This window comes from Nelumbo lutea, chromosome 1 (assembly GCF_056320005.1).
Source record: "Nelumbo lutea isolate HS-2025 chromosome 1, American lotus-T2T, whole genome shotgun sequence".
Lineage (NCBI taxonomy): Eukaryota > Viridiplantae > Streptophyta > Magnoliopsida > Proteales > Nelumbonaceae > Nelumbo > Nelumbo lutea.
In genome coordinates, this window is record NC_142684.1 from 95,660,799 (window position 1) to 95,683,804 (window position 23,006).

Here is a 23,006-nt window from a genome sequence, read left to right on the forward strand (position 1 = left end):
ACCCATGCACAAACCTGATATGGGTCGGTCCAAGTCAATCTGTCATTGGCCAAACCGGTCCGGTCTAGTCCGAATAGACTAATCTATATCTGAACAGTTCAACCACCTTTGATGTGATTAGTTCAAAGACAATCCAATTAGATAGTTCAAGTTGGTCTGATCGGTTTGAACCTAAGTGGTCCGGTCAAACCTGAAACCCAAACATAGTCAAATGGCTTCGCCGCTTGTGTAAAAATAACATACACGTAATGTGATTTGAACTTCACCACTTGCACAAATAGCAATTACTATTACCACCAAGCTATGACCAACTTATTTGTCAATAGGGAATTAGTTTTTTGTTTTACATACATAAATATAAGATTAATGCATTTGGGCAAATTGGATTGGGTTAAAGCGGATTTGGATTAACCTAACCCATTTAATTTTATATAACTGGGTCATTAATGGGTTGGCAGATTAGATGAGTTGGGTTGAAGTTAAACCCAACCCGCCCAATTGCCACCATTAATTACCTACAACCAAACGACTCATCAGCGACCTCAGTGAAATGAGAACACGCCAACATTTGAAAAAAAAAAATCATTTTTCATTAGGGGGCTCTGAGTTGTTCTGTGATCATGGTCGCAGGTAATATGAGCTCCTTTTCAGTAACCAAACTGCCGCAGGAAGGAACACAACTCCTGGATCAAATAGCTGTCATGCTGTTTCTTTCATGTCTGGCAAATCAGTTTCATTGGAAACTCTTGGCATCCTCTCATTTGTTTCTTCTTTGCTCTTTCCCCACAAGACACTGTAAAGGCCTCCAGCCAACAAGATTCCTCCTAAAACACTGCAACACAACCCAGCTTCATATTAGCTTAGGTAAATTTGAAGCTTAATCTAAGATTTGATTTTCATCAAGAAAAGAAATTAAAACAACCTTCCCAAGCTAATGAGTTCGCCCAAGAGAAATGTTGAACAGATGATGGTGATGATAAAAGAGAGTGGGGTTGACATGGCCAGAAACACGGGCCCCTTCTTCTCAATGCACCAGGCTTGCAGGTAGAATGTAAGACCGGTGACCACGAGTCCCTGGAACCATGAATGAACCATAACAAACTCTATCAGTTACAGATAAAAAGGGCTTCATTAACTGAAGACCAAAGAACAATATATCAGATACAAGGGTTTCTAGCTTGTTGAACTTACACAATATGCTATAGCAACAAGTCCCACATCCCAACGTAGCTTCCATTGATCAAGGTTTCTCTCAAATGCAATGGCAATTACAAACGACTGAATGGTGCTCAAAAAGCACTGAAGTGCTGTGAAGAGAAGCTTCGAAGGGTAAACCATCAAAATCAGTCCCTGTCGGCCATAAAATTTACATCATCAATCATCATTGCCTCTTTGTATATATTTACAGGGAGGTAAATCGTATGGCTGATTCCTTGTCTAATGCAATTACTTTCTTCAGTTCCGTTCATGATTTGCCTCAGGAAACATAGCTTTAGGGTCCACCACACTTGGTTGTAAATGCTTTTTATGAACTGATGGCCATGGCCCTTTGTATAGGTTTTCAGAGGGGTAAGGCTTTTATGTCCCCCCTTCTCCCTTTCTTAGGCTTCGTTTGGATCATGTAAAACATCATTAGGTGACCGTTGAATTTTGAAAATCATGATAAAAAAGTGTAAAGTTTTATATCGATAAAAGTGATGTAGTATTTATATCAATAATCGATGTAAAACTTTATGCTTGATGAGGTTTTACATTGATTCACGATATAAACCGAGGTGGAGTTTTACATTAATTTGCATTTACACTCTTTCCAAACGTTAACAAAACCAAACCAATGTAAATTTGTATATTGTTTTTGATTTACACTGATTATAAATCTAACGTTAGAGTTTATTTTGTAATTGATTAATAAAATTTTCGGTGGCCATCCCTCCACCGAGAGTAAATTTTAGAGTTAAAAAAACAAATCACCTATCGTCTCAAAACATTATAATCAAGAAAAGCTACACTATCTGAGATCGAATGGATGAATATATTGCAAAACATGACTTAAAATTGAGTTTACCTGGAATACAATCCAGACACCCCAAAAGATGTTTGCTGTGAGCATCAAGAAGCAACCTTTTATCCATGTCTTAGTCGTGTGGGCAAGAGCTATGTCCTTCTCACTTTTACTCTGTCCAAAAGGATGGTGATTTCTCAAGGGTTTCAGATGTGGTCCTTTGTAGAAGGCAAGAGTCATGACACCAACCATACAGAGAAAGACACCTACTACTTTGGCCTTCCCCGAGATGGCTCTCACATTAACAGTTTCCATCCTGTCACAGAGGTAAATACCGATGTAGATGAGCATGAAACAGGAACACTTGAAAGTAGTGGCAACTGGGCGGGTTGGGTTGGGTGTGGTTTGGGTTGAGTTTCAACCCAACCAATCCGTTAATGACCCAATTATGTTAAATTAAATGGGTTGGGTTCAATCTAAACCCATTTTAATCCAATCCAATCCGCCCAAACCCATTAATCTTATATTTATGTAATTAAAACCAAAAATTAATTCCATCTTAATACATAAGTTGGTCATAGCTTAGTAGTAATAGTAGTTGCTATTTACACAAGTGGTGAAGATTTTAATCACATTACATGCATTGTTTTTGCACCAACAGCAAAGCCATTTAACTATGTTCGAGCTTTGGATTTGACTAACCGCTTAGGTTCAAACCGGTTAGACCAACTTGAACTATCTAATTTGATTGTCTTTTAGCTAATCGCATCAAGAGTGATTGAACCATTTAGATCTAGACCAGTCCGGTCGGACTAGGTCTCGACTGAACCGGTTCGGACCAGACCCGAACAGACCGTATTCAGTCCGATCGGGACCACACCCGATCGGGCTGATTCAACTCAATTGGGCCAGACCCCGACTGGACCAGTTCACTTCGGTCGGTCCCAGGTCAAAGGCTCCAAAGGATCTAGGTCAGTTAGCATTGTTGACCCAGGCGGGATTCGGGTTAGGTTGTATGGATACGAGCCGAACCGATGATCCAAACTAGGCAAAGCAAGTGGGGTGGTGTAGGGTCTAGACTTCACCCGGTCCAACCCGCTTCAGATTTGGGTCGACCCGAATAAGCTTGTGTCGGGTCGGGCCGAGCTATGTGAATAATGATTGGACTAGATGACCCAAACCGTGCAAAGCAAGCGATACCGAGCCATCTTGTTTGAAGTCTATTTCAAATTCGACTTGACCTGGATTAGTATATGTTGGATCAGGTTAGACCGCATTGAACTGATCCAGACTTGGGTGAAATTGATTTGGATTTATGTTGGGTGAAGTGTGTTGATTCAAGACAAAACTAAATTTAGTCAACAATTAATAAAAAATTAATGCCTTAATTATGAATTATTTATTTCAAATGAATAAAAAAAAGATTAAGGAATTAATACTTATGTTTGTAATGGTTAACCCAATGGTTATTCACAACCCAACCCATTTAAATGAGTGGGTTGGGTGATGGCTTGATCACACAACCCGACAAATAAATGGGAAGGTTGGGCGGGTTAGATTCTAGGTGGGTTGGACGGGTTCAGCGGGTTGGGTGAAAAATTGCATCCCCTACTTGAAAGCTAGGTGAATAAGTTGGGCGGATTGAGTAGGGTTGAGTGTCAACCCAGGCCCAATCCTAAGATATAAATTTTGGGTTTGGGCCTGACCCAACCCCAGGTCAAGCTCAAGTTTATCGACCCAGGTCTAACCTGAGTTTAACTCAATACAACTTCAACTAGACTCAGACTTGGATAGGGTTGAATTAGTTTTGAGAAGGTTGATTGGATTTAAAAGATTTTATGACTATATTTTTGTGTGACATTTTATTGGGCTTTGGAGCCAGACTGGGCCCAGGTTACCTGAGGTCTCAACCAAAGTTTACGTCAGGCCTGAATTCTATGGCCAGGCCCATTCCAAAAGCTGAAAAAACTCAGGCCGAACCTGTGCAAAAATTTGGGTTGAAACAGGTTAGACTCACACTAGTTAAAGTATTGTAGAGGTCTAATTAACATGATTGGGAATCATAGAAAACACTGTACCCAGAAACCTCTTTTTCTTTTATAGGTATCACCATCCAGAAACTTAATTAAATCATGATCCATGGTAATAAGAGTTTGAAAACAAAATCAAAGCTAGCATCTGGGTTTGGAACCCATTGTATAAAACAAGCTCACATTAGGTGCAAATTTGGGAGGCTCAGCTTGGGTTTGCGAGATTTTGAATGAACCATATGAAAGACCCAAGCCCAAAACAGTCTAAAATATTATCTCGGGCCAAGCCAAATTGCATCCTGAATGACATGGGCAGTATCATGGTTTTGAAAACTGGACTGAATCAGACGGTCAGACTGGTTGACCCAAGAACCGGTCGGACAATCAGTTCCATTTCACCCCAAAACTGCTCTAGGGCCAAAAACTATTAATTTTTTATTTTTAAATCAGAACAGGCTGTCTGTTCAAACTGAATGGTCAGACTGTTTGACCCGGAAACCAGTCCCCAAAATGGTTTCATACCCGGCCTGGTTTTTAAAACCTTGAGCAGCATTGGGTTTTATGTTTTTTTAGATAATTAAGACTTACAGATATAAATATATATAATATAAATACATATAAAATAATACAAAAAATACAAGGTTTTATACTCTACATATTTGTATTTGTACTCCTTCCAAATAGAGCCTAAGGGGTGTTGGGTTTTTATGTTTTTATGATTACAAATTTACAACACTTCGCTTTATACACTAGCGGGAAGAAGAACATAGGATGAGAGTACTTTTCAGCACCAAACTCAGTTTCATTTCATTTAAAGAACTTTTTCATGTGACTCATCCATCCTCTTTCCCTCTCTTGAATTTTTTGTTTCCTTTTTAATTAAGTCCAAATCATACCTTATCTCCACTGGTATCGTCCACAACTAGTCCAGTTTTACAACAGAGATAACCTACTCTACACTCTATATTAGGATTTATAGGCCATTAATTTAATAAAATTAATTTTTAATCTCTGCTTTATTTTGTATCTTTTGCTTTTTTATAGCCAATGCTCTAAAAATACGTCAACTTCTACTTGAAAGGAGTAAATACTTGCTTTAGAAAAAGTAAAAGGAATAGGAGACCAATAAGAGCCGAGGCACAAATTTTGGAATTCTACACGTTCCAAATCCTAGGGTTGCAAATAGGACCGGGTTGGCTTGGTTTAGATCAACTCTAGCCCAATCCGATACTGTTAAAACATCAACTCTAACCTCATCTTCAACCCTAACTCATTCTGATTATGAGATCTACTATAACTATATCAACTAAAATCATTCACAAATACATGTTCGACTATAAATTACATGTATATACAAAAATGTCGTAGATAGATTAATGGCAAAGCTAGGCTATCTAGCTAAAGCTGCCAAAGCCACGGTGGAGAGTGGAAAAGGTTGATGATGGGTATTTTTATAAATTGATATATATAGAGAGAGAGAGAAAAAGAGAGAGAGAGAGAGAGAGAGGAATGGACATTCCCGGGAGGTCACACTGATACAACTAAGGTATCTAAGCAAACATAGGAAATTGGCTACTTATATTGCAGGTAATGTTTAATAATATATAATCATCATGAAAACAATGATATATAATTAAGTATAGTAATATTTTACAACTGTTGAAAAAGTAAGAGTGGTAATTTTGTAAATTTTTTCAATATTTTATTTTTTATATTAATTAGTAACCTTGGGACGTGAGAGTTGGATGTTCTAGACCTGTAATATAAAATCCCATTTTATATCTTATAATCTGAAATATTTTGAGACAGAGAACAAGAAGTTAAGAACAAAACACCCTAAATTGGCTTTTTTATCTTCTTCTTTCATTCTATCTTCAACTTTTCCTTTACAGAATTTTGTTTTTTTTTTCCGTTGATTTTTACCACCACATTTCGGTTGCTCCAACAACAACAAATCACCCATCGTCATTTTTCTCTCTAAAAAAGGTTGAGGACTGGCTCATTGGCAGAAGTGGTCGAAGTTCTCCCTGTGGGAGATCAAGACTATTTTATATAGTTTTAATCTCTCTCATCCCCAAATAGAGGATCCTTCCGGAATCTTTTGTCTGTTGGGCAATTATGCCATGTCAGCACAAGTTAGCACGTGGCCATATTGGCGGGTGGCCAATTGTGAACCACTAATATGTGCTCATGCTGCTCTCATAAAGTCTGGAGTTGGACTTCTTTTTTCTGGTCGGGTTTATGGGATGTGTAAGAGATTCGGACCCGGTTCAAAACAGGTCTTCTTTGGTTCGAACAATGGTTTCGCTGACCGTCCATTCATTATAGGAGGAGGCCATTATCACGCTCTCTCAGACGTCCAGACGGCCAGACGGCCCAGACCCACTATAGTGCTCCACTAGGTCAAATTTCCCCCTTTAATTGGATTTAATTTGTTTCAACTTTTCAGCAGGACGTCTACTTTGTGCCAATATAGTAAGAAGAATATACAATTCGTGGTAATGTTGCCGGAATATTGGGATTTGATGGTTTTGTTGGGCCAACCCAGTAAAAAGAAAGATCATATTGAGAGAGAGAGAGAGAGAGAGAGAGAGATGTAAATCAAGAGCAAGAAGAAGGATCACAAACAAAAAACATGCATGTTTCTGTGAGATATAAATGCTGCATAACCGATCTGTAAATCTAGCAAAAAACACAGTATTATTTGCTGTTTTTTTTTCTTTTATTTAATTTGAATTTTTTCAATGTCTAGAATACAACTTGATCTATATATTAAGGCTTAATGCTAAATAATGAAGAAAAGAAAAAAAAAAATAATAATAAAGGCTCTGAACTCAAAATGAAAAAGTAGCTAGTATACGTACCTCAGCAGAAGTGCCAAGAAGAAGGTGATGACAGGAAGGGTATTTGAAGTTGCAGAGGCCAGCGTTGCAGATGTATAAACTAGTGAGACACCATAGATATCCAAGCTGGAGGTAATCCTGAAACCCAGAAAGTCTAAACTTCAAAAGGTGATAACTTCAATCTATAACAAACCCATGATTAGCTTATTAGCAGGAAAAACAAGAGGCGAATTGAAGCTCACTAATTCAGTTGAACGTACGTACCCAAGTAGAGAATGCAGGAAAATCTTGCAGAAGAGAGGGAATGACAATGGTGGTGCTCTCTTCCTAGAAAGCGAAGAAATTTTTAGAACCCTCTGGATAAAATTGGTCAGTCAAGAAGAGGAAGAGGAGGAGGAGGAATATAAGTTAACCTTTCAAAGAAAATGGCGAAAGGAACTAAGAATATTGTTGCAGCAGCCTGTCTATAGAAGACGAAGACGAAGTTGTTCATTCCATTGTTGAATGCAGCCTTGGAGAGCAGGAACATACCAGCATAAATAGTTTGAACGAGAACCACAGCCAAATAAGGCTTCTTTGCATTCATCGTTCAAGCCTCAACTTGTTAGCAAATATGGGAGTTGAGATGGACCAGAGTCCAGAGCTCGAGGTATTTATACTTGGTTTCCTTTGGGATCACGTGAGAAAAGTTTCCTTTATTTTGTCACGTGTCTAGTGAGTAGCTCATTTTCTCTATGGGCAGGGATGGGCACAAGTTGAAGGACATGTTTCAAGTCTGTAAAGTGAAAATCAATGAGTGATGATATATCTCCATCATCATTCTCAGACTCCAAAACCCCGAGATGAAGAGAAATTGCAAACCAATCAGTAAATAGCACGGCGGTATTATCACAAGAGAGCGTTCCCATCTGCACACCACTCTAGTAATAATTGAGAAGGAAAAAGCTCTCATCAGTGGATGGCTGACACAGACATGGTGCGGTGCACCATTAATTTGTTTGTTTATGTTACATGGTGCTTCTTTTGAGGAATCCACAGGGCATCACAAATTAATATACTTTGATCAATGGGGTTAGGCGTTTTCCCCAAGGATTATTCTCTCTAATAGCTTGGGTTTTCTTTCAAATTAATTTGTAGATGATTCAAGTAAAGTGAACATCCCTTTCTTTTACTTTTCATTCACTATATAGTAGCTCTAGTGTTTTCCATTGATTCTTCAAATAGGGTTTCCTTTCCTTTGTTTTTTTTTTTTTTAATTTGTAGATGAACCAAGTAAAGTGAAGATCACAATTCTGGGTTCCTCAGCTGCCCTTTCTTTTACTTTTTATTCAATTAGTTAGAGATTGGTGCAGAAGCTTTAGTGGCCGGTAGTTTAATAACCGAAGACGCCGCACAAAATATTGTACAAACAAACAACTCTCGTGGTTGAAATTTGACTCATTGATCGAATAATTAATGTTTTCAGAGGCTTCTACAAGAAAAGACCTCTCTTGTCCCTTGATCCTTGAACAAAATTCTCGCGCCACTATAAAAAATTAAAGATAACATAACAAAATCTCAGTAGTTTAGGATTTGGGCTCGGATCATGAATGCCAATTAAAGGTTGGAATTTCTTGGAAGATGGGAATGGTAGAGATTCTATCCTAATTGCCTATAGACATTTTAAGTTCTGTAGGGTTCTATCATTCTATGCTTTCAATGGGTTGGGGTTTTTTTTTTTTTCTCTTTTATTGCATTAAAGTAGCTAGATTTATAGGTTTGGACTCCCTGAACATCAATGACTATGAAGTATTAGCCATTAGGAATAACTTTTGGCTCACTAATTGTTGCCTTTTTCTAACACCTCAATTCAGGCCATTTAGCCTTTATTTTTACTTCAGTAAGGGAGTCGAAAATAAAACCCTTTTGTCTGAATTCTCTCTCCTCTAGCTTCTATAATTATTATTTTTTAATTAAGATAAAATAGAAATTTTATTAAAAGGAAAAAGAAAAAGAGTACAAGAAGAGATAAAGTCGGTCACAGTGAAAAAGAAGGCTGTGGACAATATAGAAAGCATATACACAAGCACCAGCCCTAGGGATCCACCAAGATCAACCACTGAACCAAATACCAACACAAAAGGCTTTGAGGTGACCTTTCCTCATCCTCTGCACCCATGACTCCGAATGCTTCTTGCACCTCTGGACTCTGGTGCCAGTTTTCACTGCCATGTTAATGTACCGGTCAACCAGCTTTCTTAGCTTTCTACCGCTCAAAGACCACCACAGTCAGCCCAATTAATCTATGTCAATCTCTATCTCATCACCACTACTTTCACCCGCCAGCCCATATACTAGGTATTCTTAAACAAATAGCTTCTTTCATTAAATTAATTCTCTGACCTGTTCTTCTCCACCAACAAAAATGATACCCAAAGTATTAGCCACCCTAATATCATTCCCTACTCTACTTTCTTCCTTACCCACCAACAACTTAAAATTCCTCTTTAGTGTCTTTTGCTCTTTTAGCTTTTCCAAGGCCACCTTCAGCCTCTCCCAAACTGTTGAGATAGGAACTAAAGAGCCTTGAGGCCCAAGTCCACATTCACTTTCAAACCTGGACTTACTGCATGTACAACTCGAGGGGACAAGAATTTTTAGTACCAATTCAAGAACATTTACAGGTAACCCCATTGAACTTTCATCAACAAGACTCATAGTTCCAGCACCAGTGAAGCACTACACCGTAGGACAACCCTTTGTTGGCCCCTCCTCCCCTCCATCTAAGACTGGATTAGGATTCTTCCTCCTGTCTAATCAATGAAATTCCACCTCCCCTCCTTCAGATGTGCAAACAGGGGATGGGCACTTACCAACAGGAGAGTAGGAGACCTACCACTCTCCCTAGACTCAACTATTAGACTTTCAATCACCACTCTTAGTTTAAAATCCATACCCCCACCTCTTGTAGGCACTATAGTGGGGATGGTCTAGGTTTCGAGAGTGGGAAGTAGAAGGGATTAATGCAAGAAGGTGAGTGACAAGGGTTTGGTGAGTAGAGTTGATATTCGTCACAAGTCCTGTTATTTAAGCCAGAATTCCAGAATATTCTTTTAATATTTGTTGGCCCGGTTCCCAGATTGATCCAAACATGTTGACACGCGTTAGCCTAGTATATGTTTGGCATTGATGCTGCATATGTATATGTGTGGGTTGGAAGCACCGATTTGTAAGAAAACAATGTCTTTTTTTTTTTTTTTTTTGGAAACATTGCTGCCAGATATGACGTTTTCTGAGGGAACAAAAACACCTTTTGTTTGGTACTAATGCTCCATCTCTGTTTTCAGCACTAGTACCCATTATAGAAAGTCCATGTCACTAGCACATCATGTCCTCGTTGGCAGCAACGAGTTCCAAATTGAGAAAACATCGAATTTGGTGTTTCCCAAGACCACGCCTTCTCAATTTCCAAGGTATGGTTCGGAGCACCATTTTTTACAAAAAAACCGTTCCAAACATGTTACCGTTTTCTGGAGTACCAATTTTTTTAACGTGGCACTAATGTATCACCGTTTTCTGGAGTAACGACATCGATGCCAAACACCACCCTAGAGAGTAGGAGGGGACCCAAAAACGGCTTGACTACCACTCTCGTATGGACTTACCACATGTCACACTAGAGGACAAGGTCTAGGACCATGCAGGTCCATGCGATTTGCTTTTATTTTTCTGCATTCACTTTCTGTACAGCAATTTCTACTTCTAAGCCCACTAGTAAGTAGGGAAAAACTTTGGCGGTTGGGGACCTATAGCCTTTCCTGTTGAGAGAGTTTCTGAGTTAGACACGTTACCATGAGAGTGGACAAATTAGTAATTATCTTCTGATTTATTTTGACTAAAAACAAAAATATGCCTGTGAATTGATAAACTGCCAAAACGTGCCTAATCTAGAAACTCTCTCAACAGGAAAGGCTGTTGGACCCCAAAAGCCAAAGTTAATCCCACTAGTAAAGATTGTGATTCCTTTACTTTTGGAGGAAGTCAGTCATGGTGTATTCTCTCATCGAGGTGTCTGCGGGTTTCCCCAAGTATATGCAGCTACAGCTACTCTTTGGTGACACTGCGGTATTATGTGGGTCCATCCCTTTACACCTCTAAATGCAGAAACTTCAGAATTTCTCAAACTCCTCTATATTGACCGTAAATCAATATCATATGTGTTATGTGATAACAAACACAACAAAAGATCCGTGTTATGCTAATAATGAATTGAAACCTTGGAGCTCTTAGGGTTTTCAGTTGTGTAAATCATTCTTCAAGGTGCCTCGAGATTTCTGCTAAGGAAAAATGTACTAGCAAAGGAGGGAATAAAAAGGGAAAATGCCTCAAGTCTTCTCCAGATGCAAGGTGATGAAAGCAAAAGAAAAAGGAAAATGAAAACTTATTGTTCATGGTTCTAGATTGGTACTATTCAAGCAAGTAGTTTGTGTTTCAAAGGAGAAAGAACTACTCAGTTTCTAACCTATTGATGAAGATTACGAAAGAAAGCAATTGTTTAAGTTGTGCACCCACATTTTATCTGACCATTAGGGCTAATTGATATAAATTGGACCATGTACATAGAAAAGGAAGCTCAGAACCTTAAGTCTGATTTTTAGAATGGTCACACAATTCTTTTGGCCATAGAATGGTTACAGGTAACTTTTGCAAGAAAGAAACTTCTCTCTAAACAAGAGACATCTCCTAAGAGCATGACAAAATATATAGCATTTTTTTACACTAGATCAGGAGATGACCCCAAGATAGTGAGGAGATGTCTCAATAGCCAGAACCTAAATGGGAAATTTTCAACACTAAAGAATCAACTCCTAAATTTTCAATAGACATCTTGCAGGAAAAGCTTTGCTTTAGTTGTCATTTTAAAATCTACGTTAATTTCCTTGTCTCAAAATACTAGTCACTTTTGAATTTTAAATCGTCAGAAAAGTATTTAAAGAAATAACAACTGAGCCCTTGTTCAGTTGTTTGGTATCACTTATTTTAAGTACTTATTTGAGTAAGTGCTTAAAATAAGTGGTGTGACCACAAAAAAAAGTGGCAAATAAACACTTATTCTCATTTGGGGAAAAATGAATGAATAAATGCTTATTTTCAAAATAAGTATTTAAAAAAAGTAATCCAGGGGGTTGTCTATTTTAAGCATGGTTTTTAAAAACAAATCGGTGACCGAATCGGTCAGGGGTCCGGTTACTGGTTCGAACGGCCGGCCCATTCTGACAAAAAAATAAAAAATAAAAAACTAAAAAATTAGAAAACGGTCAAAACTCTTCAAACGATTCGAACGATTAACCGGTCGGTTCAACGGTTTGCTGACCAAAATCAATGGTTTTGAGGGAAAAAGCAATTTTGGAGGAAAACGGAACCGGTTCCTGGTTTTTCTGATTCCACCATCCGGTTTTGAAAAGAGTGATTATAAGCACTTATTCCAATTTTTTGGGACAAAACTCTCCCCCATTGTTTTTTCAAAATCCCATCAAGTCTCTTGGTGACAGGCGATTACAAAATAAGAAATCATTCCAAGTATGTGAATCTCCTCTCTTTTTCTCCATTTTGGGTATCTCTTCATGGCTATAATTGTCATTTCCACAAATATAAGTACTTATTGGTTAAGTGGCTCACCAAACAATATAACCAAAATGAATACTTAAAATAAGTGCAAGTGATTTGGGAAAGGACCTCCCAAACACTAATAAGTACTTAATCAAATAAATACTTAAAAATAAGTACTTATTTCTTAAACTACCTATTCGCTAAACATAGCCTGACTAAAAACTTGGGGGAAGTTGTATAAAAGCCAGATTATGTCATGTTGAAACAAGATGGGTTTCATGATTTTAGAATTAGTTTTTAATCTAGAATAAAAAATCAATAGGAAGTCTGCCCAAGGAATTTCTAATGATAAGCTTAATCCGATCATGCTATTACTGTGTTGGAAATTTCAACCTTCTAGTGCTTAAGAGGGTGAATCTAATAAAGGTAACGTGTGAAGCAGATCCGGGTCATAGGTAAAATTAGGTATATCTCATATAAAGGTCTGAGTTTTCCATTCTATGCGCGTACGTCATTGATTGGTTTTCACTATATACTAGTAGGAACCTGCACGGGATTTATTAAGCGAAAGCTAAATAATAGAAATGGTCATTTACTAAATTACTCCTTTATAGTTTCATAAATTTACTAAAATCTACCATATAGTTAGCATTTTACTAAAACACCACTTATAATTTGCAATGGATTTAATCAATCTTCTATTAGATGACAGTGGAAAATGACTGTTGACCCTAATGTTCATTTAATAAAATTAATTAGAAGAAAATAAAAATAAAAATAAAAATACCATTTTTTTCCCACACGAGCAACCACTCTATTGGTTATATTTGGTCAATTTTGTTTTCTGTACAAAAAAAGTGTTAAGGGTCTTTTTGGAATAAAAAATCATGGGCCTAATGGCAAAACAAACACTCATTAAATAAGTTATAAAATATGTGGGATGTTTTAGTAAAATGAAAACTATAAGGTGTGTTCTAGTAAATGACCCTAATAGAAACACATAGAGTATACAAATGTTTTGTATTTTCAACTTTTTAAATAATTAATAATTATTCATATTTTATATAATACTTTTAATAATTTTTTTATAATACAAAAATAACAATAATTAATTTCAATTAGGTTTATTCATCAAACTGATGAAACCGATCAACCCGATCAACTCGACCCGAGTTGGTCAGTTTTCTAGTATTTTGGGTTAGCTTTGGTTCAAAAATTCCCCAATTCAACCAAGTTGGATCAGTTTCACTTTGGTCATTTGTAAAGCAACCAAAATCGAATGACCAAACCATGGATATATATTAATATTTTATATTATAAATATAATTTTTAATATGGAAAAAGTGGGAAATTTCCCATATTTCTTAGTCTAAAATATTTTTATATCATAAATATAATTTTTAAAATTAAATTAAATTTTTAAGTTTAAATCTTTTGAACTGACTAACCAAACCAAAAAATTAGCCCAAACCGATACAACTTGAGAGGGTTGGATTTTACAAAATGTCAGTCATTTCAATTGACCAACTCCCCAACCTGACCAAGTCAAATTGGTTGGCCAAATATCCTATGACTGAACTGAGCCAACTCATGAACACTCATAATTCAATAAAATTAATAGTCTCATCTCTCATAAATAATAATAGTTTAATCTCCAATAACTATTGAAAATTTATAGCGAAAATACACAATTATTGAAAACATATTGATAACAAAAAATTACAATAATTACAAAATTACAATAAGTACTAAAAATATATTAACTTAGTCAATAAATAGTATAATCTCAAATATTAGTTTAATATCTAATAAATATTAATAAATAAGTTATAATAAAAATACAATAAATACAATAAATAAATTTAAAATTTTCAATAATAGTAGTTTAATCTCCAATAATTATTGAAAGTTTTCTGTTAAATAACAAAACAAAATAAATTTATACATAATCATTGAAAATACATTTATCACAAAAAAAATAAACAATTACTGAAATACAATAAATATTAATTTTGGTATATATAATTATATAATAAATGCATATTAAGAGTTTAAAATTATTATTAACAAATATTAATTTTTTTGAAAGTTATTTTCTCGAATTATTACTTTATATAAGTGAAATTAGTTATTTACAATATTATATAAAAATATTAAATTATTATTAATTTCAATATTATGTTATAATTATTTTTCTACTAATCATTTTTTAAAATTTATTAAATAATTATTTATTTTAACTATTCAAGTTCTAGTTATGTTAAATATTTTGTTATTTAAAATACTTGGTTATTTAAATACTTAAATAATATGTAAAATATTTAAGTTTTAAAATATAAACTATTTATTGAATTTAGTTATCCATAAAATCATAATTTATACTAATTTACATAATTTCATTATTAATTTTGTAATATATTAAATTATTATTAATTTCAATATTATGTTATAATTATTTTTCTACTTTGAAGAAATTTTTTAAATTATTAAATAATTTCATTATTTTAACTATTTAAAATCTAGTTATGATAAATATTTTAATTATTTAAATATTTAAATAATCTATTACATATTATTAAATATTTTAAAAGCATTTAAATTGATAATTCGGAAAAGCATAATTTAAATTATTAGTATATAATTCCATGATATATTTTGTAAAAATATAAAATTATTTTTTGTGTTTTTAATAAATATTTTAAAGTTATTATATAATTTTGTTAGAATATTTAAACAAATCTTAATTTTTTTAATCCAAACTTTCTTTAGATAGATATAGATAAAAAGTAGGGGAGAGGATAAATAGGAATTAGAGATAATTTAGGAGAGAAACTCTCTAATAAATTAGAGATAATTTTAGAGATAAAAGGAATTAAAGATAATTTAGGAGAAAGTGGGGGAGGTAGTTTAGGAGAAATTTTAGGAGAAGAGATTATTTAGGTTATTAGTAAAGTGCATCTCATTGGTCATTTAAAAAATGACATGGAATTAAAAAAATAAAAAAATTCAAAAAAAAGGAAAAATTTTCTGGATAGGTAATGGGTATTTTAGGTCAGTTATAGCCATTTATATGTGCTTTATTGTTCGTATCATTCGGTGTAATGGGTGAGACCAGCACTGTTAAACCTGGTCAGTTTGGTGTGAACAACTCCATTAAATCTGGTTGGAATGGTGTAATTGTATGGCTATGAGTCCTTAGGTGAAGGGCGGAGCAGTGTCTGCGAGTCCAAGCCCAACTCGTTCAAAAATGCAGGCTAGGTCGGTGTAAGCTCAGGTTGGGCCTGCCCAAGTTGCACCCTTTTGATCATACTCATGAAACTAGTTGGTGTAAGGATTTGGCCAGTATTTGTACATGAAACTAGCTAATTGATCAGTGGAAATTCACAAGGAATTTTTAGACTGCACTATACCTCAGAATTTTGATTTGCAGCCCCTTCTAGTCTACTAGTAGCCCCCCTATAAACCGCATCCTGCCCATGAATTTGGCATCAATCCATGGACAGGATACAGTCCACCCCTAGAAATCCTAACTCCACCCTAGGGGTGGACTGAACTATAAAATCCCCAATTCTCAAAGGGGTTCCTTGAGTAGTCGATGTAGGCCTACAGGGCTGAACCACTATAAATTCTTATGTTCTTTGTGTCCATGCTATTCTTAGTTTCTCTTCCAACTTTACTAGTTTTTCGTTTTTTTTTTTTTAAATGAAAAATAGGATATCTTCACTAGCAAAGTAAATCCTATATAACGCTAGTGACGAGTGGACCTTTAATTAGAATAACTATCTTCGACAAAGTATATCCTACATAACGCTATTGATATTTATTTAGGAGAAAGAAAAGGTATTAGCTAGATCCCAACTATCACTTTCTTGACCCGCATCTTTTTCAAAAGTGGTTTGAAGATAAATGAATGGTCATCACTTAATATGTCTTATCTTGTAAAGAACAATTCATTATGAAATAGTAAAAGGCTATTTAGGATTAATATGAAATTAGTTGTGGAGGAAGATGACTAATAAATATCAGTCCCATGATAGAGTAATATTCTTTGATGTGTTAAAACCTGTTAAAATGCTTCAATAAATGTGACCAATTTTCTATATACTTTTGACCATATATGTACTTATATCCATGTTTTTCATTGACAACCAAAACATTGCATATTAACCCATCTGAACCAAAACTTAGGAATACATTATTCCATGCTTTTTCTTGCCATGTTTTTATGGATGTATATATGTCTGTCCATAGCCTCTCTCAATGTATTTTGTTTCGCTTCTTCAATCATCAAAGGGCCTATTACCAAAAAAAAATAGGTAAGGGCCCAAAAAGGGGACTCTATATTCAAGATGAAAAGGCGAGGGTAGAAGTAGGAGTAGGAATAGATCTTCTCATCTTAATGTGCAAGTGGGCTAAGCTGCAAACTTGGCATTATATTAATTTTTTTGGATCCTTATGTTTTTCTGACAATGCATGGTTGAAAACCAGATACTGTTCATTGGATAACGAATTTCAAACTGTGTGCAAATAATTAAACAACTTTGAAACTCTTTTAAACCATTATTAGCTTTAAATAGTGTATATTTCAATAATGGTTTGTGATGAAGGGTGATTTGGCCCGATTTAATGAGTAAGGGACACGTGGATGCAGCCTATCAGTCTGACGACAGATCAGCGTGTAGTGCCACGACAATAGATTGTAGGACCTTAGGAGTTTGGTTACTTCAGAACCAGAACACCTCGGTACCCACACACGCCGAGGCATCACGTAACTGAACCTAGAAGGTCGTCAGTTATCTCCGAACCTCCCAAGATCATGTCACATAACCGTAGGCCTTATCTTCTCTCTATTTGAATCAGAGGGAAACGATAAACCTCATTAATTGACACCAAAGCATCTCAGTTATATCTTCTCCCCGTCCGAAATGGATCACGGGCCAAAGATTCTGGGAACATTTCAAGAGACCTACGGCATCTCAGCTATATAAGGGCATAACCCCTAAGACTTACGTACGCGCGATTTTTTGCTCACTAGCATTCTAGCACTCAAGTATTCAATTCACAACCATAATACAGTACTGAATTAAGCATCGGAGCGACCTCGCCGGGTTAGCCACCCAGGTTCTCTGATCCTCTATCTTGCAGCTTGGTCTAACTCGCCACGTGACTAAGATACAAATCATCTCCTAGCTAGGAGCTTCTACATTGTGCACTATCAGTTTGATCGTGCACTTGAAAGTTTAGCTTCCAACTCCTCATTGTGGAATTCCAAATGACATGATCATGAAAGCCAGTTATTCATAAAATTTTATTTCTGATGAGAATCATGGCAGGAAAAGAATTCAAATCCAATTCCCCGCTTGTGATCCTACCAAACTAAACACATTCTTTTAGCACAAAAAAGCTAAGTGATGCTTGCGGCAGGCAAGGCATGCGAAAAAAGAAGCCAAGTAGATTGTGAAAAAGTACAAGCATTTCGGTTGTTTGGGCAACCTGCAGAAAGATACTATTGGATGCAACCCGAACTTTACAGTGTCAATTATAGCAGTTCCATTGCAATCGAGCTTTGAGTTGGGTAGGCTACAGACCAACCAATTTGAGATATTGATTCTGCCAAGTTCATTGAATCATGGAAACCTACATAAACAGTCACATTACAATGAACTAAGCTTTCCAAAATGCTCAAGTTGATGAGTCTGAGTTCTAACATTGGAAGTTTTTCAAATGGGTGATCAACATATATTTTGTCCATTTATGGGTTTTTTTAAGAAAGGATAATAACAACTTGCTGGTCGTAGATCTGCTCTTCTTTACTTTTGGTAAGCCTTAAATCCTTACATGTGATTTCTATGACTTTTATCTACTGATGATGGTGGTGATGACGATGATCATCATCATCCGCACTGAAATTCATCAACCATGGTTAAGGTAAATGCCATTGATCCTAACTAAACTCTCTCTCTCTTAAAACTTTTATGGACTGTCTATCTGTATTTAGGAGTGTAAATTGGACTGGTTTTGGTCCAATCCGATCCAGTCCAATGTGAGTTCAATATAAATGGACCAAGTCCTATTCAATCCAATGAATGTTTTGAACCTATTTGGATTGGTCCAATTCAATGCCTGGACCATTCAATCTGTTCAAATTCATTATGATTTAGATTGATTTCAACCGCCAAACACAGTCCATTGACACATATATTCATATCTTATATCAATGAATCAGATATTGGCTTACTCCAATACCAATCTAATATATATTTGTTACAAACAGACCAGATCCAATCTAATCTAATAAATATTTTAGACCAGATTGTTCCAATCTAATATGTTTTGTTGGTCCATCCAAATTGATTTTGGACTGGACGGGGTCCAGTCCAAAATTTGCCCCTATTTTTGCATTGATGGTTCTATGCCTAGATAAATAAGAAGGTTTCTATCATTCCCTCACCAGCCATAAAATTTTTCCCAAATCCTTATAAATACAAAAATGTGAATCACCATTTCAAGTTCAACCAGTGGATTCATAGTTAATAGCTGATATGGCCCTTGAAAGAGTGAAATGGTGAGTGATTATCTAATAGTTAGTATAAGATTTTGAGTTGAGTAATAGCAAAAGCAACTTATATTATTTAGTAGACATAAACATTAACATTTTTATTATTGTATTCCTCCAGTTAGTAAAATGATATAGAGATATAAAAATAGATTCCATAGTTGTTATCAGAATTGAATGAGTTCATTAATTGTGAAGAAGAAGATTTTTTTCTTATTATTATTCATTTCCACACCCCTTTTCAATAGTCACATGTGCATGATAGAAGGGCAATTTTGTTTGGAATTGTTATGAATGGTGGACGACCCACCATTTTATTAGATTTTCTCATCACTCAGGACTTCCACTTGAACATTATATATGTGTGAATAAAACACCATATTGACATAGTATGCAGATTTATGTGTGGAGATTCTGTTCAAACATAGTTGGTCCTGATCAATGTATATCATATCTTTGCAACCACAGTTGAATGTTTAGATCATTTTTGCTTCTTTATTGTATCATATTCTGTCATTGGATATATAAATTGATCAACAAAATTAAATTAAGATCGACCAAACAGTGTTATTTCCATTACTCTGCACTGCAGATAAAGGGTCTATTTATTTTACTTGGGCAACAAATTAGATTGGAGCAATGCTAGCCAAAGGGATGATGACAAAGCCATGACCATAACCTAGATTGTTAATTAGACAGTAACTAGTTTACTATGATAATGAGAGGAGTATAATCAGAAAGAATGTAACATCAGAGTGGTAGGAAGCTTCTCTGTTAAGTGATGATGGGAAAATTGAAGATGTAATCTTCAAGAACAGTTGAGTATCTCTTGCTCTGCTCCTTTAAGAAATGAGGACTGTTGAACTGGTCCTATTCGCCTTGGATGTTAAAGCCACTTCAACCAAAAGCTAAAAAAAAAAAAATCAAAAACAGGGGGACGTGGCCATTTTATTTACCATATAGAAAAGTTTCGTTTTTTTTCCTCAATATAATTATTTGTCTGCCATGATAATCAAGAAAACTTTGGTTGCCATCCACGAATCCGGATCTGCTAATGACGAACATCTCATCATCAATTACAACAACATACAAGTACGGGAAATAGTCTCAACTGTGGTCTTTTGTGGGTAGGCATGGATATCATTTTTGTGGGTAGCAGATTTGAGCATGCCATCCACAATCCATTTCAACTGGTACACGACACGTCAGTTAATACAGTGATGGTATGGAGTGACATGTACTATGCATGGACAGCCCTATAGATAGGAGATAACATCTCCTTTGAGGACCATGGCAGACAAACCCAACACCCTCCAGTGAATTTTGAACATGCGAGTGTTTTAATTAAAATGTGATGTTTTGTCTCGTTCTAATATTTGTGTGTTTTGGATTTGTCCTCAAGAAATGCAACATATATAAATGATATAGAATTTAACATATTCCTAATATAAAATTGAATCTCATTCAGAGATATAAACAGCTATTTCAAAATCTCATTGATGCCAATAGAGAATTCCATTTTAGGGTGTTTTCAGCCAAAAATCCAAGCTAATATATGGGGCCATCACTATTTTACTTCATTGAAAGCTGAAGGGTTCATGGATAAGGTTTCCTCTCTTTCTTAAGCAATTGATGTATGCCATCATTTTGCCCAAAAAACAATAAGGATGGTCAAATCAAAGTGAGCTAGTCGTGGCAGGCCAGTTATCTGGAAAGTCAAGGTCAGGCCATGCACGACCGCCCCTCCCCCATCATAAATGTGACTGCCGACTACAACATAATTACCGTCCATCTCTAAATTTCTCAAAGCATGTTTGCCAAGTATTTGATGATATGCCGATCTGAAATTAGGACCAAGTTTAACACTTCATGACCTTATTTAGGAGAGGAGTGGGTCGGATCCCAATAACTTTGACCATGTAAAACCGCAAGCCCTTCATCCACGCGTATCCCAATAACTATCCTTTCCATTCTTCTTGGTGGTCTGTGCTTCGATTTCCTAAAGATGAAAAATTCGTTTAGTGTCTGACAAAATGAATATTATATTTTGACTTTACAATAACTTTTGATTCCAAGAGACTCTTTATATCTTTAATGGTGGAACGGGCTTTATCCACCTTCATCTTTTTGTTTTATGCGGCTTTGGCCCCATAAGTGTTGTTTGGTTTTAATACACTAGACCTCGTTAGAGGGGGTTATCACCTATGACCACGTAATTGAGTTGGTCACTTGGCATCTCTAGGCTCTAGTTTTCAGAACACGTGGGCTGAAGGGCTCTCCGCGTTAGGCTGGTGGTCCATGTAATCACCGCGGATAAGGGTGCACACTATACAAGGCCTCGTGAAATGGAGGAATGCCAACCGACCACCCAAATTACATGATTATTACCATTCGATGCCTTGCTCGTTAGTATGTTAACTTATTTGTTTTAGTGTTGACATGGAATCAAATCCCGCAATTACCACTTCTAAAGGAAAAATATTAACGGTGCATAATACCGAATGTAGACAAAAATTATATGATTAATTATTGGCTCTTATTAATTTATGATTATTGACTCTCTCTTTCTATATTATTAGTTTTTCCTTTTCATTTTTTTTTTCCTTTCAACAACTTTATAACATAAAAGTGTTGGAATGGAAAGAACTACATGATAAGGTTCAAAGTATCAGCCCGTATCAGTTGATATATATCATGCTGATAGCTTACTGATATGTCCCTCTATGAGTTATATCGGATTAGCCACTGGTTCAGAAGATAGCTGGGCCTTAAACTGATTCCTCTGAACAGATTTTGAAAAAAATAAATAAAACTAAAAAAACTTACCAACACTGGCCCCCGTGTCGTTATTTGGAACCTTGCTACAAGGTGTACCATTGCATACTTATGATGATTACTCATGCAAACCGATAGGTTCAAATGGGTTGAACCCGGTTCAAACTAAACATATCTTTGATGGGTTCATTTCTCCCCTCTCACTTTTTCACAATAAAATATTTGAGGCAGATTAGTATTGGACACAGGAGGAGGTTTACTGAAATGCTAGAGTTCCAAAAAGTCATGAGTCTAAATACTTTTGTGGTCCTAACACACTTAATTAAGTAATAACTCACTTTTGTTGTAACTAATAAACCTTGGAGATGTGGCAATGGACATTGACCCCATTATCATAAAGATGTATCACCTTTTTTTCTCTTTTCTTTTCTTTATTTTTTTGGCTTAATGAGGTATATAAGACATTTTATAGTAGTAAAAACTATACAAATTTTCACCTCAGAATTCTAAATTCCACTGCAAACTTATAATAATTCAAAATTTCAAATACCCCTACCTATAAAATCAATACCCGCCCATGTATTGGCATCAATTCCTATCTGACACCTACCTCAACTGTACGGTAGAGTTAAGGTTTGTTGGGGTGGACTGAACAATAAAAAACCTTTTTTATTAGTATCTAATTTCAGTACTAATTTTTGCTGAAGTAATTAGTTTATAATAATTTATGCTTTATCTTTCTGCTTTACTTAATATAATTTATATAAATAAGGGTTTGACTATGATATGAAAAATATTTGACATCTGAAAAACTTCTCACCAGTCAACTGGAATCATAAACATAACAGTCAATTTAGGTGTTATTTATCAAAATTTATGGGTGGGTTTTGATTGATCAAAACTCTTCCTATACCATATCTTTTCTGCATCATAGATTTTCCCTATAAATAAATAAATAATAAATAAAAAAACTTCCCAGTATGATTATTATAATAAATAAAGATATGAAGTGTTTTTTGGTTAGTTATAATAAATTATCTACTTTATCTTTCGTATTGTTGATCTTCTTCATACTCGATCATAGAGGAAAGAATCCAAGTTGTGATAATCCAAATGATTGAACGTATTACTATTGTTGACAAAGGGAAGATTCCTATTTACCAATAATGACATTACTAGTATTGGGTTGAGAATGATATTACTGTTGAAAT

At 35.4% G+C, this 23,006-nt stretch overlaps 1 protein-coding gene across 1 annotated transcript; it reads right to left on the reverse strand.

Moving 5' to 3' along the window:
• Nucleotides 1-269: 269 nt before the first annotated feature.
• Nucleotides 270-7,508, reverse strand: LOC148876259 (WAT1-related protein At5g64700-like). The gene is made up of 7 exons (XM_088967031.1): nt 7,289-7,508; nt 7,140-7,202; nt 6,897-7,013; nt 2,066-2,318; nt 1,192-1,350; nt 923-1,074; nt 270-832 (listed from the first exon to the last, which is right to left on the reverse strand). The coding sequence occupies exons 1-7, from the start codon at nt 7,459-7,461 to the stop codon at nt 700-702; spliced, it is 1,050 nt and encodes a 349-aa protein (XP_088823157.1). The 5' UTR covers nt 7,462-7,508; the 3' UTR covers nt 270-699.
• Nucleotides 7,509-23,006: the final 15,498 nt, after the last annotated feature.